General features: G+C 40.5%; 1 protein-coding gene across 4 annotated transcripts in view; it reads left to right on the top strand.

Annotated features, from left to right (window-relative positions):
- rbl2 (retinoblastoma-like 2 (p130)) overlaps window positions 1-18,562 on the top strand; it is a 103,303-nt gene that overhangs the window by 68,712 nt on the left and 16,029 nt on the right. For 2 of the 4 annotated variants that reach the window (XM_069901590.1, XM_069901593.1), the window contains exons 13-19: window positions 1,268-1,432; window positions 3,398-3,509; window positions 4,374-4,649; window positions 5,769-6,016; window positions 8,188-8,364; window positions 12,165-12,236; window positions 15,137-15,169. In XM_069901590.1, coding sequence (XP_069757691.1) covers window positions 1,268-1,432; window positions 3,398-3,509; window positions 4,374-4,649; window positions 5,769-6,016; window positions 8,188-8,364; window positions 12,165-12,236; window positions 15,137-15,169 — 1,083 coding nt within the window. The remainder of the gene's footprint in view (window positions 1-1,267; window positions 1,433-3,397; window positions 3,510-4,373; window positions 4,650-5,768; window positions 6,017-8,187; window positions 8,365-12,164; window positions 12,237-15,136; window positions 15,170-18,562) is intronic. The other 2 variants (XM_069901591.1, XM_069901592.1) reach the window with 2 other exon arrangements.

Below are 18,562 nucleotides of genomic sequence, written 5' to 3'. Positions count from 1 at the left end.
CTTGTGATGCATTAATTTTAAGTTCAAAATGTGTTCTTCCTTCCTGATTGTTAGTATAGATTTTGCCACTTAAAATTGACATCAAGCTCAAGTCAAGTTTATTGTCGTCTGATTGTACAAGTACAACCTGACGGTCTGGTCCTTGGTGCGAGACCGGCAGACACACAACCAGACATGACACACATGCAGACAAACAATACACATGCAGGACAAGTATACAAATAAATAATTATTTATAGTATAAATGGCCCCAATTTACTCTGCTTTTTCTCCACCATGCAGTGCACCTTTAGGGAATATCCCCTTTCAACACGAACTTGGCTCCTGTAACACCTTGATCTATATGGGGGGGGGGTGAAGTTGTCTTAAAGTTAGCACTTCCTAACATTGCTCATGCTTGATAAAGAAAAGTGATTGAAATACAACAACACCATGTAGCCATGAAGTTGAAGACGAGATTCCCAAAGGAGTTGTTGATCACTGGCTGCTCCCTTTCCAAAGTCATCAAAAAAAAACAACCTGCAAATCTGATTAGTATCTGCCCAGCATAATCTTGGTGATCATAAAATAAATCATCCTTCATTTGCATAAAAGTTACATTTTTCTCAGCAATACAAGAAATGTTAATCATATGTTCTCTGAGTCTCCGTCCCCATCCTCAGGAACTGGACAAAATCTCAAACACAATTAAAATGCACATTTCTTTACTCAGCAGAGCTGCCAGAAAGCTCTGTTTTTATCTTATTGGAGCAGAAGGGGGATCCTGATATAAGGGCAGTAAAATAACTATCTTAACAAATGGTTTAGCCTTGAAAGTGTTGATGCTACTCATTTGGTTACTTTTTACAATGTCTTGAAGATTTATCTCTATTTATAAGCATGGATTTTGATATTTTAAAAAAAATCAGACTCATGATTCTATTTTTCAAATGAAATCTGCAAATTAAATATATCTTTCTCCCAGTTTCTGTGCCTAAACTTGTCAAACTCTTTTCTAACCTAGAATTGTATCTCACCAGCATTGTGCTTTGCATTTGTAGTTTACAAATCTATCCAAACATTGGTCTTTGGTATTAATCATTAATAATGTTAAGGGTAAGGTTTCACACAATTCTGAATTATTCCTGATTGTTATCTATTGCGATTGGGAATTATTTCCTTGGGTAAAAGACTTTGTAATAAACCAAATCCAGTTCACGTGCGAGCAGTTATTTAGTGGGGAGAGTTTCACTATCCATTTGATTGAACCTGATGCCTATTTTTGCAGGTGATAGAGGTACTTATAAGGGCAGAGGATGGTCTTTTCAGGGAGGTTGTGAAGCATCTGAATTACATTGAAGAAACAATTCTGGAAAACTTGGCTTGGAAGCAAGAATCTCCCCTTTGGGATGGAATTAAAGATTCCGAAAACAGGGTTCCATCGTGTGAGGAGGTGCGTGCTGTTCCTGAATAGATTGCTCTTAGACTAATGTACAATCTGTGAACCACAAACTGTTGTCATTGGTCTGAATGAAATAAATTGCTGCAGTTAATCCAGGCCTGCTTTTTATTAGTTAAATGTTACAGTGACTTTTCTACACACCACATTTATTCAGACTGAAGTGTTTCAGACATCAACACTGCAGCTTCCTGACATAACTAAACAATCAGTGGCAGGAGAGCAGAGAGAAGTATAGTAGTGGGGAAATTATTGCCTAGAGATTGCTCTCGACGTGTGTTTAGGACACCAAGTTTTTGGCTGGAGGACCCACCCACTGCTTGGAAATTCAGTAGCGTGCTCGTCTGCTCCTGCCATAGGTCTTTCCCTTGCGTGGCTTGTTAATAGTGAGTGCATAAAGGAAAATGGGTGAAATTAAAGGCCAAGTCTGGGTGTTTCAGAGGTATTGGGTGTGAAGGAGAAGTCAGTGATGGGGCTATGTGTACAAGTTAGCAGCAGGATGCATTGATCAGTGGTCAAGGGGTGCAGTTAGTGTTTGGGAAGATCATGATGAATCAGTACTCAGATGAGGGGGGGGGGGTGGGACAGGTTGATTATTAAAGCCATCGGCAGATGTTCGTGTAGGATGACTGGATGAGGGTTACAGGCTTGTGGGGAGTTTAATTGAAGGCCTTATTTTGAAAGTCTGATTGGGACCTCCTCAGGTAAAATTCCATCAATCAGCGGTTGTGGGCAACTGCTTGTATAAGAATGGCCGGGGGAATATCGCAGACCATGCATGCATGAAAGAAAATACTGCAATTGGCACACAGGCAAGTGTTGCACACATTAGTGGCCACTATTGTTAACCAGGCTGTGCCAAGCATTGGTACATCAATAACCAGAGAACCCAGAAGGAAAATTGCTGCCATTTCTTTGTGAGGCTTTCAGCAAAGCTTCAATCTTTCTATTCCACTTATTTTTCATAGGTATTCACATCAGACACAAGTGCATTTTACCCGTATTTACCCAGTAATGCCTGATGCCTGACTAAGAATTATGCAGACGTTAAAGCAAGCAATTCCAACATGGGCAGAGATAAAGATTCAAGGATGATCCCAAAGCTTCCTTGAAAAATGTAACATTCCTAAGAAAGCAGGAGATTCTGTGGTGCGTGTCGACACAAAGTGGCGGAGGAGCATTTGGGATGGCATTGAGAACCTTGAGTTAATTCATGGGGAACATATAGTAGCCGACAATAAATGTCAGCGAGAACTCCTACCCATCTACCCTGTTAAATACTCTCTATCCCATATTGCCTGAGGAGAAGAGAGAATGTATTGTGAAATTTATTTCAACTCAGAACAGTGCAGTTGTTAGTTCCTCTATTACAATTGAAATTGGTTTACAAAGGTCAAAAAACAGAAGCTCCCCCCCAAAAAAAATGGTTCATCAGGACTGAAATAACTGAGCTCTCAGATCAAGATGTAAAATTATTGTGTATGAATTAACTTAAATGTTATATTTAATTTATTTTTCCTAAAATAAATTTCTGTTAATAATTTCACGTATCAAAATCTTGAGCTTTAACCGTAGTTAAAATTCTCAAATCCTGACAACAACTTTGTAAACCTCCTTTATATTCCCTCCAGTGTAATCAAATCCATTCTGTAGTTCCATGACCAGAATTTTGGAGCTGTGTCTGTTGTAACTGTCCATCCAGAGGTTTCATGCCTCAACTATAAAAGGAAAAATGCTCCTTAACCATCTTCTCTCCCTGTCCTGCTGCCATCAGGGATTTGTGAACATACAGTCCAAGTCTCTCCCACAGTCCTTCAATGGAATGAAAATGATGTATTACTTTAAAAACAAAATGTATCACTTCTCTTGAGCAGAAAGCATTGCAAGGAAAGCAAGGCTCAGCGATGTTGGTGAGGTTGCAAAACAAAGAATTGCTTTGAAATTTGTATGTTCCTTTAGGTGATGCCACCTCATTACTTTGAAAATCTGGAGAGCACTGGGAACAGCGAGATGTCCTCTCCCATGAGCCATGCACGGCTAAAGGAGACCCGTCCTGACAGTGGCAGGAAAGGTATGGAGCACAGCTTTAAGCCTTCCCAACTGGTCAGACTTGGTATGGACAAGCAAGTTAGTAATGTCAGTTCAGGCAAATGTTGAGTATTAGCTCCCAAAGTATAACATGTCTGTGGCAGGAATCACATAGAAGGAATTGGTGTCTTGATGTCACAGCTGCTCACCAGTCCTTCCCCCACTAATTTAATTTTTTTTTAATTAAAAAAAAATTTTAGACATACAGCACAGTAACAGGCAATTTCGGCCCATGAGTCCGTCCCGCCCAATTTACACCCAATTAACCTAGACCCCCACCCCAGTACGTTTCAAAGAAACTGAGCCCCCGGGGAAAACCCAAGTAGACACAGGGAGAATGTACAAACTCCTTATAGACAGCGTGGGATTCGAACCCCGATCCCTATCGCTGGCGCTGTAAGGTGTTGTGCTAACTGCTACACCAGTTGTGCCACCCTGAAGTGACAGAGACAGTTTTCAAGTTGAACTGGTTAATGTACATACTAATGAACCAGAGCTTACAAAGGTATTGGGGTCCTAACTGCAATCTGTCCCAGTTTTCTTGATTTTATAAAAACAATTTAGACATACAGTTCAGTTACAGGCCCTTCCAGCCCATGCCACCCAATTACACCCAATCAACCTAAAGCCCCCGGTACATTTTTAAAAAATGGGAGGAAACCAGACCACGAGAAGGAAACTCACTAATTACCTTGAAAGGCATCTAATCATTAAAGTTAAAAAAAACGTGAACATAAAAACTCCAATTTGTTTCTCAGAAACTCTATCTTTGTAAAACAAAATGCTTGCATGGCTTTATCTATTTTCTCAGCGATTACTACTTAAATACTCTTAGTGTTCTTTCTAGATGCCATTGTATCACCAACGACACTGCATGATCGATACAGCTCTCCTACCACAAAGAATGCAAAAAGGAGGTTGTTTGTAGATGGTGACAGCGCAGAACCCTCTTCAAGCAACTCCCCCCGAATTTCCCAGCAACAAACAGTTAATGCTGTACCAGTCCAGAACGTGACCACTGAGACTGTGTCTATTTCACATGTCCCTGGACAGACATTAGTAACCATGGCAACTGCAACGGTTACAGCTACCAATGGACAAACAGTCACAATTCCAGTTCAAGGCAAGTAATTTGTAGCTAAAATTTCAGTATCCAGTTCATGCATTTCCCACAATTTCATCATGGGTTTGTGAATAATATTACAGATCAGCCTCAACGATCTTGCAGGATGTTTTAGAAGGAAGTTTCCCCCTGAAATTTTGTGAGCAAGTGATAGAATGAGAGTTACAAGAAATGATCACTGAGGAATTGTGTAGAGTTTTCTTCTGACAATTTTGCTAATTTGCGAGCATCATTAGTTGCTGTCAATTCTAGATCATTTGTCCAAAGCCAGGAGTTTGAATCCCACTGAGGCAGTGAGGGAGTGTAGGCTTGAGTGATTAAATAAATCTAGAATTTTAAATGAAAAGTATTATCAAGCAGTGAAAGTGTTGTACAACCCATCTGGTTCACTAAGTTCTCCTCAGAATGAAGTTTGCTGTGCTCTTGGCAACCATACTTAAACTATAGCATGACTATAGTGTGGATCATTGTGCCTCGCCGCCCTACCTTCCCCATCTATTCTTCAATTGGTGGAAGGTGGGGGTGGGCATCCCAACCAGGAAAAGAAAGCAGCCTGAGCACTGGTGGCCGTGCCATGACAAACCCATAAACTCCTGATAGATTTTTCACACCTTTGTTGTGAGTACCTTCAATGTCGTGTTTAACTGTGGCTAGTTAAGTGTTAAATATTGAGGGTGGGGAAAGGAAAGATTTTGAACTCTGCAGAAAACTTTGTATAGAATTGTAAAATGTAGTTAATGCTGATATTGTTAATATTGACACAGAAAATATTGATAATTGTTAGAGTTTAAGTTTGGAAAATCATATATAAAATATTCAAAAAAAAAGTTTGCTGTGCTTTCCCAGTCTGGCCTCAGTAGCCAGCCCAATCAACTGTTTAACTGCCTCATTGGCCTAGGGGCAGAAGGAATCGGTAATAAATGCCCACGTCATGTAAACAAAAGTATCTTTTTTTTCTTTATACTTATGAATATTTTGGCAGAAATTGCTTTCAAATATCTTAAAACATGTTGGGACACCTGGGATTGTTTGAACCACAGTTGTCAAGGGATATAACAGAGATGTTTATTTCCATCCTTTGTCTTTAGATGATTTTTGATTTGATCTGTTAATTCTCAGGTATAACTTTCATCCCAGTTCAGCTCAGTGTCTCCGGACAAGCTCAGTCTGTGACAAGTACCCAAAGACCCCTTACTGCCCAGAACCTTGCCAGTAAGGTGAGCAGTCACCAGTTAGCTGGCACTGCAGTGCAGATTGCTGGACAAGTCTCAATTCAACAGTCCCCAGGCCAAAATCAAAGCCAAAACCAAGGAAGAATCAGCATCTGTCCCAAAAAAACAGGCTCTGTCGCTCTGTTCTTTCGAAAGGTATGTAATTTCATAAATGTAAGTAAAATATTATTCTGATGAGGTACTTTGGCATCATATTTATACCTGTATCAGGTTCAGACTGTCAGTTTGTTTCATCAAAAAAATTACCTCTTTTAAGTCAATCAATCTTGGATTATTAAGAGTCAAGAGATCATAGTTGTTAAGTTAAATGTCAAGGATTTTCAAATTCAGGTGCTTTAGTTGAAACAGGACTTTAGATTAATTTTTCTGACAATAAAATTAACAAGTCAACTGCAAAGAAGAGACTGTCAGTGTGAATGACAAAAAAACAACACCCTCCCCTTCCTTTTAATATGCTGGAGTTAGAGGGGAAATCTTTTTTTCCTTAATTGCACTGAAGTCAGACAAACTGAAATGTGAGTAGGATGCCTATCTTCTGATAGGCATTCACCATAGGAAATTGAAGATGGTATTTTCTCATGAGAGATGAAGGCATCATTTGACACTGAATGCTTTTTAACTCAAGAGAAATTAATTTATCCGATGTTGGAAAAATCAGTTTGAATGTATGTTTTGTAATTCTCCAGCATCAAATACATACAACTCCAATTATCTGAAATCAGGACAGGGCCTATTTCGGATCAATTATTTTTTCGGAGAGCTGGTCATTTTTTAAAAAACAGCCCAGTAGCAACAGCAAATCACTTGTAACAGTGTTTTAAACAACAACAAACAACAAGGTAAGTCTTTTTAATCACTAACATGATGTTTAATTCTCACCAAAAAAATGCTGGCCACCGCCGATCACTGACACCTCCCCACTGAGGCCCTCCTTGTGCCAGGAGCCCAAGGTCTACTGCTGCTGCTGCCAGGAGCCCGACATCCCTGGTCAGTTTGGCTCTGAAAGAATTTTGGATAAATGAGGATTTCTGATTTGTTTCAGATATCCTCATTTATCTGAATTAAAAAAAAAAAAAAATTGGATAACTGAGGATTTTGGAGAATCTAATTTTGGATAATTGGAGTTGTACTGTATTCTAAATGTACTACTAAAATCTCTACTATCATGTATAGCAACTGTTAAAGGTTCCAAACTCAGGTCAAAAAGCAAAGGGCTTAAGGACTAACCCTGCTGAGTTCTGCTACGCAGCCTAAAAAAATGTTGATTGATGATTTGACCATATTGAACCACTAGGACATAAATACAATAGCTTAATCCACAATAAAAATCGGACTAAATATGAATTTCTTTAGAGTAGCAAACATGTATTCCCATTCCACTCAATCAAGCTTTCTTCGGCATCCAACGAGAGAACACACTCAGTCGTTGGAGTGGAAGGTAAATATAAAATATTGAATAATCGATGTACGTTATAAGAATAAAACTGGTCTGATCAGTATTAATTATTAACGGTAAGATATTCTCTAATCTATGAGCAAAAACTTTAGATAAAATTTTTCGTATCTGCATTAAGTAATGAAAATGAAATGAAATAAGAAGCACCCTCAGTTAGTTATTTCCCTTTTTTCAAAATAAGGGATATATTTGCTTCATTAAAAGAGGAAGAAAGTTTCCCCTCTCTAAATGAATCATCCAACACAGCTTAAGTAAAGTATAAGCCACTTGGAAAAAGATTTATAGAATTCAACAGGATACCCATCTGGGCCTGGGGCTTTACTACATTGCAGTGAAGAAATAGCTACAAGAATTTCTTCTCGAGAAATAGGTGCATCCAGACTAATGTGTTTATCCTGTAGCATGGTTGGTAAATTTAAGCGATCTAACAGATCCACTGTAGAAGTTATATCATTATCGAATTCCAAAGCACAGAGTAAAATTCCTTAAAAGTCTTATTTATTTGAAAATTATCTGTAGCATGTCTGTCTTCAAATGTTCTTATCCCTTAATTTTAATTTCACTTTGATAAATAGCATTTAAAAAGATTTAAGTTGTAAATACACAGACCTATTAAAGTTAGATGACAGCTAATGCAATTGCACAATTAATGCTTTTGCTTGAATGGCTCTGGATCAACCCTTGGACTTGTCCAAAGCTGCAACTCTCATTAAAATAAATGGAGCTGCTTCAGGGTGTCACTCGGTGTACCTCTACACTCATGCAAGATGTGCTGCCTGTGTCGGAGAAAGGAACTTGTATTAGTTCTGGTCTCACATGGTTGTCTCTGTTCTTATTGTTGGTTGCTCAGGTTTACCATTTGGCCAGCGTTCGTCTGCGGGATCTCTGTGCAAAACTGGACATTTCAGATGACTTGAGAAGGAAAATCTGGACGTGCTTTGAGTATTCCTTGGTTAACTGCACGGATCTTATGGCTGATAGACACTTAGATCAGCTTCTGATGTGTGCTGTTTACATAATTGCAAAGGTAAACTCGATACAAGTTTCTGTACAATGCTTGCATGTACATCTCTCTCTTAAAATAGATACAGATACATGTGTGTATATGCTTATGTATATATTTGTGTTTTGTGCGCATGTATATGTAGATATATATGTGTGTGTGTGTGTGTGTGTGTGTGTGTATTTTATAGCCAAATATGCATGAAACACTCGGCAGGATAGGCATCACGTGAAGACAAAGCAGCTCAACATTTCTTTCAGTGATCTTTGTCAGAATTAAAATGAGTTTTAAGTTTCAGAGAGGAAGAGCCTGCAGGAATGTTTGTGACAGAGTGAAAACCAAGAATATCCAGGAAGCATAACTATTTGTAGTGCTGGTAGCTAGGGAGAGAAAAGAAACAAACGTGTGGATGTGTGAGATCTAGAATACCATGGTTTTCTAGAATTTTGAACTTAAGGATATGCTGGAAATACTCAGCAGTTCAGGTAGTATCTGTGGAGAGAGAGAGAGAGAAAAAAAACTGGCTTAATGTTACAGTGAAGAATCTTTCATCAAAGCTGCTCATTTCTGACACAAAAAGGAAAGGGTGAATACAGAATAAGTCCACGTTGGGGAAAAAAAGGGAGAAAATGACACTGTGTATATTCAAGAGGGAAATGTTTGTGTGTATTTTGATTAATATGGTTCATAGTGTGAACATTTTTTAAAAAATTTAAAAATATAGGAAATTAGTTGCTACAGGCATTGGAGACTTTTTTTGTAAGAGCAGGATTAAAACTGTTAAATCTTAGATTGATTTATTTTGGGAATTCTGTTTTATAGCATTATGGTCATTTATCATTTATTCTGAGAGCAAATTAAAAGAAAATAAAACAAAAGAAAAAAAGAATAAGTCCATGTCAATCACATTTAACACTAATGCAATGTCTCTCTATCTGCAGATGCTGCTATATACAATGGGCATTTCCAGCATTCTCTTTCTGTGCTCTGTTCTGCATTTCACTATTCTAACGATTCTTATTCTCTCTCACTCTCTTGCATTCTCTCGTGCTCTTTACTCCCTCCGACTCTTTCTCACTGCACAAATGCTCACTGATCTGCTATCTCTCGATATTAGTTTCAGATTTCCACCAGATGCATCGTTTTTTTTCCCTCCAGTATATATCTGCTATTTTTCAGTTGCCTTTTCTACTAAAATTGTTGTAAGTATCTTTGGTCAATAAAAGGTACTTCTCATGATAGCTGCAGTTCTCAACAACATTATTTCAAGCCCGAGAAAATCTTTTTCTGATGTTGTAGATTGATTTTTCAGAAGGTTACTCTTTGCAAGCAAAATTTTCAAAAGTAATTCAATGTTTATTTCAGCATGTCTTCCAATTCTTCCATTCAACATTCTCCGGACTGTGGTGTAAAACACTGCAAACACGCAGACAGACATAGCACACATACAAACAAACAATACACATGCACAATATGTATCTACAAATATTAAAGTAAATATGGCTGTTCACTAAATAGTGGAGTCAGGGAGGGTTTGTGTGAGTCTCCCTGCCCGTGGGAAGAAGTTGTTTCTCAGCCTGGTGGATCTGGCTCTAACACTGCTGTATATCTTTCCCAATTGGAATAGCTGGAAGTTGCTGTGTGCCTGGTGATAGAGATGCAATTCCTCTTTAGACAATGATCCCTGTAAATCCCCTCAGTAGGGGGGAGGGAGCCCCAAGTGATCCTCTCTGCTGCTCTTATGGTCCTGTGGATTGACCCCCAATCTGAGACTCCACAGCAACCGTACCACACTGTGACATAGCTGGCCAGAACTTTCTTGATAGTGATCCTGCAGAAAGTTGATAGGATGGTATCCTTGCCAATCTCAGTCTTCTCAGGAAGTGCAGACGTGGTGTCTTCAGAGATGCTGTGTGACCACAATAGGTCACGTTAAGTGGACTTGGTGCTCTCCACTCTCTCAGCTACCAAGCTATTAATGTGCAGTAGAGGGTGGTCATCTCTGATCCTCCTTATTCAAAATTGTCTCCGTCATCTTGTCCACGTTGAGACTCAGGTTATAATTCTCGTACCATTTCATGATATTTTCCACCTCTTCTCCATAGTACGACTCATCGTTGTTGCCGATGTGGTCAACTACAGTTGTGTCATCTGTAAACTTGATGACACTGTTGGAGCTGGAACTGGCAATACCATTATGGGCCAGTAGCATGAACAGGAGCGGGCCGATAACACAGCCCTGAGGTGTGCCAGTGCTCAGTGTGATGGGGCTTGATGTGCTGCTCCAAACCCAGACATTGAACTTTCCGTTAGGAAGTCCAGAATCCAGTTACTGAGAGGGGTGTTGAGACCCAGTGAGGACTGCTTCTCCACCTAAGGAATGATCATATTATATGCTGAGCCGAAGTCAATGAACAACAAACAGCCTGGTGCATGAGGTGTGGCTTTCCAAGTGGGTCGGGATGGAGTAGAGGGATAAGGCTATAGCATTATCTGTGAAACGGTTCGATCTGTAGACAAATTGAAATGGGTCCAGTGTCTCTGGGTGGTGTGCTTTGTTGTGTTCCATCACCAGATGCTTGAAGCATTTTGTAATGGTGAAGGTCAGTGCCACTGGACAGTAGTCAATGAAGCTGTTACTGTCGCCCTCTTGGGTACTGGGATGTTGTTGGCTGTCTCAAAACCAGCAGCGATGATGGACTGCTGCGATGGTGTGTTGAAGATATCCGTAAGGTCCTTTGGTCTGCACAGTCCTTCAATACTCAACCAGGTATGTTGTTTGGCCCGACTGCCTTGTGTGGGTTCACTTTGGATAGGGTTCTCCTCACCTTGGCCACAAGAGGCCAGTTCATCAGTGGGAGATGGAGCTCTCTTTGGCTTCAGCCTGTTCTTCTCATTGAACTGTTCAGTCTGTCCGGAAGGGAGGTTTCATTGGCTTGGATTCGCAAGGTTGTCTTGTGGTCTATTACAGATTTGATCTCTTGCCACAAGCGCCTCGTGTCACACAGTTGATATACGTTGATAAAATCTATATTGTCATTGAAACCAAATCTCCACTTTGATTATTCAAACAGAAGCAGGTCTTTTTTTCTCATTTTGTATAGATGTATTGCAAAATGTGTGCTACATTAAATGACAGGTTAAGAATGAAGTCATGAGTGTCAGTTTGATTCTCCATTGTGGGGGAGGAGGTAAAACAATTGGAAGTGTACACCCAAACGAAGCATAACTATTTACATCCAAGTGTTCTGCAAATTTCTGAAATAAAAAATGCAATCTAAATATTTTCTAGAGAAGGAATGAGGAACAAAAAATCCACATCAGCCATTAAATTCCCAGAATAAAAACAAATATCCAATTTATATTTCTCTTTAAAAAATGAAAAATTTTAGTCTCATGCTATCTATCATTCAGAGATATTTGGTCCAGTGTCTAGAACTTCCTGCCTACTTGCTCCCATGGCGGTCTGGACGTGATCAATCATACAGACGCAAAAGCATAAACTTTCAGTTGAACTTCAAATGTGAATAAAATTCACTCAAATGATTTTGCTTTTTAATGTACAATCATCTTATTGATCCTCCTGTGATATTATATTTCTGGCATAATAATGGCCCTGATTACGTTACTGTTTTTTTAATCATGTTTCATGCAGCAACACATCCTTGTATGAGGGTAAAATTATTGGATAACAAAAATAATGGTGATTTTGTAGCTGAAATTTTTATTTTTGTTTTAAGTATCCTTTCACTGCACTGTATTTAAAACGTCCCTGTTTGATATGCTGTGAACCAGTAAAAAATATATATTTTTTAAATTTTCAGGTAACGAAGGAAGATAGATCCTTCCAGATCATTTTGCGTAATTACAGGACACAGCCACAAGCCAACAGCAATGTAAGAGTTAATATTAACATTATGGTATACAGTACATGAATAACATTATAAGTTACAAGCTAGAAATTTGTCCCAAGAGTGTAAAACTAAACCCAAAATGTTGTGGCAGCCTCTGAGTTTGGGTTCTAATGACTTCAACAGAAGTGAATATCAAGTGTCTTAATTATGGTGCGATTTTATTGCACTGACTGAGGAGGTATTTCTGAGCAGATGTATGCAAGATGGAATGTGTGAGAGGAACAGGTCATTCTCATTCTCTGGTACTGTGTTATTTATGAATCTGCTGTAAAGTAATTGGAGGATTGATGTGATTCTACAGTCCCATAAACTGTTGGGTCGTGCAACTACCAGGCAGGTGGGAAGACAAACCCAATGAGTCGTGTTTATTTTATACATCCGGTCTTTTCTATGGTTTTATTAATTAAGGATTTTGACTTTTCTGTCTGTTTGTGTTTGAGGATAAAGTTAAAAATCTTTCAATAGCTTCCACATTATTTCTGTTAAAGTTCTGTGGAAAGACCAAAATAAATTTGGACTGCAAAAACATAAGAATAGTCGAGTTGTTCGGCAGCAAAATTATTGGAAGGTTGTTAGGATTAAAAGTATTATTTGCTTTAAGTAAAACTTCACTTGTTTCTGTGGTTGTATAAGTTCACAAAAAAAGTAAGTTGACTGAATTTGACCATTTTATGTCCATATTTGCCTTTTATTATTAATGGATGGAGAGGCATGATCGTTCACGCCGAACGGCAAGGCACCTGAATGAACGATCTCATTCTCTAATAACTCACTGGGGACAGGTTTCAACTTTATTGCCTGGGCAGTGACCCAGATGATGAGCCACCTATTGTAGAACCTGCTGATTCAAATGCAGTTCTCCAGTTGGGGAAGAGTATCTCAATGTAGATGAAAAATCTAGCAAATACAGAGGAGACGAGAGCAAGATGGGGAGCATGGGAGGTCTGCCAAACTCAACAAAATTTAGTTTAATCCAAGCATTTTCACAGGTAAGACAGGCATGCTTAACCGTGCATCATGCTTGGAATGGTGGCTATTGCAATCACAATGGAAGGGCAAGACTAATAACTCATCCCTTACCTGCATCTCCTCTATTTCCCACATATCTGCCATGATCCACTGTCCTGAGTTGAAAGACAGACAGGATTCCCCTTGTCCTCCCCTACCACCCCATTGGCCTCCACATTCCAACATATTATCCCACTGCCAGACACATCTTTCCTTCATCTCTCCACTTTCTGCAGGAACTGCTCCCTCTGGGACTTCTGCCTCCACAATTCCCTTCCCGCTAATCGCCCCTAGGTACTTACCCAGTGACTGCAAATGCTAAATTGTGCTCACGCCTCCTCACTCACCGGCATTCGGGGCCCTAAACTTATCTTTCAAAAGAAGCAACTCTTCACTTGTGAATCTGCAGAGGTCACCTCCTGCATCAAGTTATGGCCTTCTCTATATTGATGATACCAGGCGCAGACAGGGAGATCGCGTCGTTGAGCTCCTTCACTCTGCCCACTACAATAACGGGAATGTCCCAGTGGCCAACCATTAAACATACCATTCACACACCTACATGTCCATGGCCTCTTGCATTGCCAAACTGAGGCTACCTGCAAATTAGGAGGAACAGCACCTAATATTCTGTCTAGACACATAGTGTGTTTATATCGATTTCTCCCGAAGTCTCTCTCACCATCCCTCTGTCTCCTTTCCTTCAGCTCCCCACCCCTTCCTTCTCCTTTCATAGAGCTGGCCCCGCCTCCCCTTATCACCTCAGCTTTTTTTCTCTTCTGCCCTCCCACCCATATCCACCTACGATCTCTTACCTGTAACCCTACAATCCTCCCTCTGTCCCTTCCTCCCTGTTCTTCTCTCTTCCTCCTCCCCCCACCCCCCCCCCACCATTTTTTATTTGGGTGCATGCCCACTTTTGTTCGTACCTTGACTAAGGGCTCAGGGCCAAAACATTAGTTACCTTTTACTTCCTATAGAAGCTACATGGCCTGCTGATGTTCTCTAGCATTTTTGTGTATTGCACTCATTTGCAGTCTGTTTTTTTTGTGTATTCAGTGGACCGGTTGGTTAGCTTTATAAAGCTAAAGTGGGCTATGAACTCTGTAACAGTTGAAAAAGTTGAGATTAGAAAGAGAGGGGAGGGAGGGGGTGAGGGAGAAAGAGAGAAAGGGGTGGGGGGGGTGGGGAGAGAGAGAGAGAGATGCCAGCACCTGCCAACAAACTGGCATTGATATTTCAAAAGGACTATTGAAAATTTTAATCTTGGACTGTGAGAAAGTCTGTTATGAACTGCTGCAGGGAATCAATATAAATTGTTTATTCACATTATTTGCAGTTCAAACAAATGCCTCACACTTATATACAGTAATAATAAGAAATTGAAGCAGGAGTTTACAGGGCCCAATGGCCCTGTTTTGCATCCATGATTATCAGGCCTCACCTTTTACCTCAATGGCAGTTTCCAGCATTTCCTGTTTTGGTGCAGCTTAAACAGGAATGGGAAGGTTGCAGTCATTTGGGTCATTAATGAATCCTGTTTCACTTCTGGTTATTAACAATCTGCAGATAAAAATGTACCAGAAAATCTACAGCCCACAGCTTCTGAAACTGATGATTGAGATTTGATTAAAATGGACTGATGAGGTGTAGTTTATGTCGTGATTCCTTTCCTTATCATTTAGCTAGTTTTACAAAGCTAAAGATATGCTTAATAAAAATTTGCCGCTAATTTAAATATAACCTTAAAGCATCCTAAGAGAGAATGATCTTCAAGCCACAAGTTTAGAAATTAAGTGTTCAATACAGGTATTTTGAATGGACACCATGAATATGGTTTATTCTAACTATGTTTGTATTACCTTGTTGGCCAGAACTGCAGGTTGCATTCGCTACTGGCCTGTGAGGTAAGTGCAGTTATTTTATCCAGATCAAATGGTGTCAGGTTTTTGGTTATAGCTGAAGTGATCCTGATCAGCCTTGCAAGGCTTGGTGCTCTCAGGATAATAGGCTAAATCAACTTCCATCTTTTCCCTGGCATTCCAAAGGAGCCATGTGGATTTGTGGGTAACATTGATGTCAGACACTTCTTGGCACTATTGGGAAAGGATTGGAAGTAGAATGGTAAATGCACCAATTCAACGTGAAACTCTGGGCATTTTCCAGCAATACTGCCCTGCATCTCTTCATGTGATCCAGTTGCATGTGATCTTCATGTGATCCGGCTGCCCTGCATCTCTTCATGTGATCCGGTTGCATGTGATCTTCATGTGATCCGGCTGCCCTGCGTCTCTTCATGTGATCTGGTTGCATGTGATCTTCATGTGATCCGGCTGCCCTGCGTCTCTTCATGTGATCCGGTTGCATGTGATCTTCATGTGATCTGGTTGTGGAAGAGCCTGTGGTTCCCACAATGAATTCTGACACCCAAGTCAAGTTTATTGTCATCTAATTGTACAAGTACAACCCGTCCTTTGGTGCAAAACACGCAGACATACACCCAGACATAACACACATACATACAGACAAACAATACATATGCAGGACAAGTATTTTATCTATACAAATAAATAAATATAATAATAAATGAGAGTTCCATATTTCTGGATAAGGTTAGCAGATCAAACAGTGTCATTTATGGAGCAAAGGTTAAAAAATATATATACCTGACGTTTCGGGCTTGAGCCCCTCACCAAGGTATGAGGAAAGGCATCATCTAAATAACTTCTCCTTTAACTCATCTCACTTCCTCCAAATCAAAGAAGTAGCCATGGGTACCCGCATGGGCCCCAGCTACACCTGCCTGTTTGTGGGCTTTGTGGAGCAATCCATACTACAAGGCTACACAGGCAAGACCCCTCAACTCTTCCTCCAGTATATCAACGACTACATCGGGGGCTGCCTTATGCACCTCCAATGAGCTTGTCAACTTCATCCACTTTGCATCCAACTTCCACCCTGATCTCAAACTCACCTGCTCCATCTCTGATAACACTCTCGCCTTCCTGGATCTCTCTGTCTCCATCTCGGGAGACAAGCTTTCCACTGACATATTATTACAAACTCTCTAACTCCCTCAACAACCTTGACTACACCTCCTCACACCCTGTCCCCTGCAAGGATTCCATCCTTTTCTCTCAATTTCTCTGTCTCCACGGCATCTGCTCCCAAGATGAGGTCTTCCAGTCCTGATCTTCCGAAATGTCTGCCTTCTTCCACAAACGTGACTTTCCCTCCACCATTATGAACTCAGCCCTCACCCGCATCTCCTCCATTTCCTATTCATCTGCCCTGGCCCCCTCTTCCCCCAGATGCAAAACACATAGAAACCCCCTCATCCTTACTTTTCACCCCACCAGCCTCCACATCATCTGCTGGGATTTCCGGCACTTACTACAGGAACCCACCACCAGACACATTTTTACTTTTTCTCCCCTTTCGGCCTTCCACAGAGACCGCTCCCTCCTCGTACACTCATCCCTCCCCATCCATCACTTCACCCCCCACCCCCACTCCGGCACCTTCCCCTGTGCCCGCAGGAGGTGCAATACTTGCGCCCACACCTCCACCCTCATCACGGTCCGGGGCCCCAAAAAGACCGTTCATGCGAAGCCACACTCCCCCTGTACATCCACGGGACTTGTTTACTGCATTTGGTGCTCCTTTTGTGGCCTTCTCTACATGGGAGAGACTGGTCACAGATTGGGAGATCGCTTCGCTGAGCACTTCCTCTCCGTCTGCAACAACAGCGACTGCCCAGTAGCCAACCACTTCAATTCCAAGTCACACTCCCAGACTCACGTCTGCCTATGGCCTTGTGTACTTTCCCACCCAGACCATCCGCAGATTGGAGGACAGCACCTTATTTTCCATCTGAGCCAGATGGCGTCAACATCGACTCTTCTGTTTTCTGCTAAACTTTCTCACCTTTTCTTTCCCCTTCCCTTTTCCTGTTCTTCCCTTCCTTCCTCCTCACCCACTCAGCCATCCCTCCTCCCCCTCATTGCTGCTGTTCCCCCCCCCCGCCCCCCCCACTCTTTTGTTGGGATGCCTGCCGGCATTCTCTCATACCTTGATGAAGGGCTCAAGCCTAAAACGTCAGTTTTGCTACGTAAAGGACCCTGTTTGTCCAACTGAGCTTCTCCAGCATTTTGTGTTTTTACTTCAACCGCAGTGTCTACTGATTTGCTTTCTGGGTTCCACCTCAGAACTTAGAAAACTGGAGTTATGCTGAGAGATAGTAACTGCATCCATTATAAGGAAGGATTAGATTAATTGTAAATGATTTTTTTACGGACTTCTTGAGTTGTCAAACACCTCTATTTTCTCAGAAGTCGGAGTACATTTGGCATGTTATCGAATATAAAGCTTCCATAGATATGCTGTTGGAATGATACTGACTGGTTGTACCACAGCATAGTTTGGTAATTTGAGTTCCCATGAGAAATGAGCAAGTGTCGGCCATACGGCCCATCCAGCCTGCTCCGCCATGGCTCATCTCCACCTACCTGCCTTTTCTCCATATCTCTTAACTTCCCTTCTTTGTAAAAATCTATCCAACTTTGGCCTAAATATATCTACTGAGGTCACCACCACTGCTTCAATGGGAAGCGAATTCCATAGATTCACTTGGTCTATTAATTGATTAACAGGGTAAAAACAGAGTTGTTGATTGGTAAAGGAAAATGCGAAAGCCTGCAGAAACTGGTTGAAGTAAAAACACAATGCTGGAGAATCTCAACTGGTCAAACAGTGTCAATTATACAGCAAAGATAAAGATACACAACCAACGTTTCGGTCTTGAGCCCATCATCAAGGTGTGGTGGCTTTTGCACCTAACAATTTAGTAAGATTATTTTGGTCCTTCATGTTACAACATTCTTAATTAGATGTTATCTTCTGAAATAGTTTTAATTTGATTTAACCTTTATTTTATGATCTATTGGAAATCTATATTTGGGGAAAATATTTGAACCATATTAAAGGGTGCAGTTCCCTTTTTATGCTCATTATGTATCCTTGTGCATCTAAGGAAAAATATACAGTGATAACCCCAATGTAAACTAAATTGATTTGCATGTTTTGGAACTAAATTCAAGAGTAAAATGCCTAAAAGGCCATTTACTTTTACAGCAATTAATTGAAGAAGTTGGACACCAAACCATAAAAACCAGATAGCAAAAAGTGTTCTGAAAAAAAAAAGGATATGTTTCACAAGATGACCTTGACCAGAATCTTAACAATTCTTCGATAATGTCACTATGACCCTGTGCAGTCATTCTGCAAATTGATTTTTGAAA

Source organism: Narcine bancroftii, chromosome 10 (assembly GCF_036971445.1).
Source record: "Narcine bancroftii isolate sNarBan1 chromosome 10, sNarBan1.hap1, whole genome shotgun sequence".
NCBI classification, from domain to species: domain Eukaryota; kingdom Metazoa; phylum Chordata; class Chondrichthyes; order Torpediniformes; family Narcinidae; genus Narcine; species Narcine bancroftii.
Note: the sequence above shows the minus strand (reverse complement) of the source record. Positions and strands in the feature narration are given on the sequence as shown.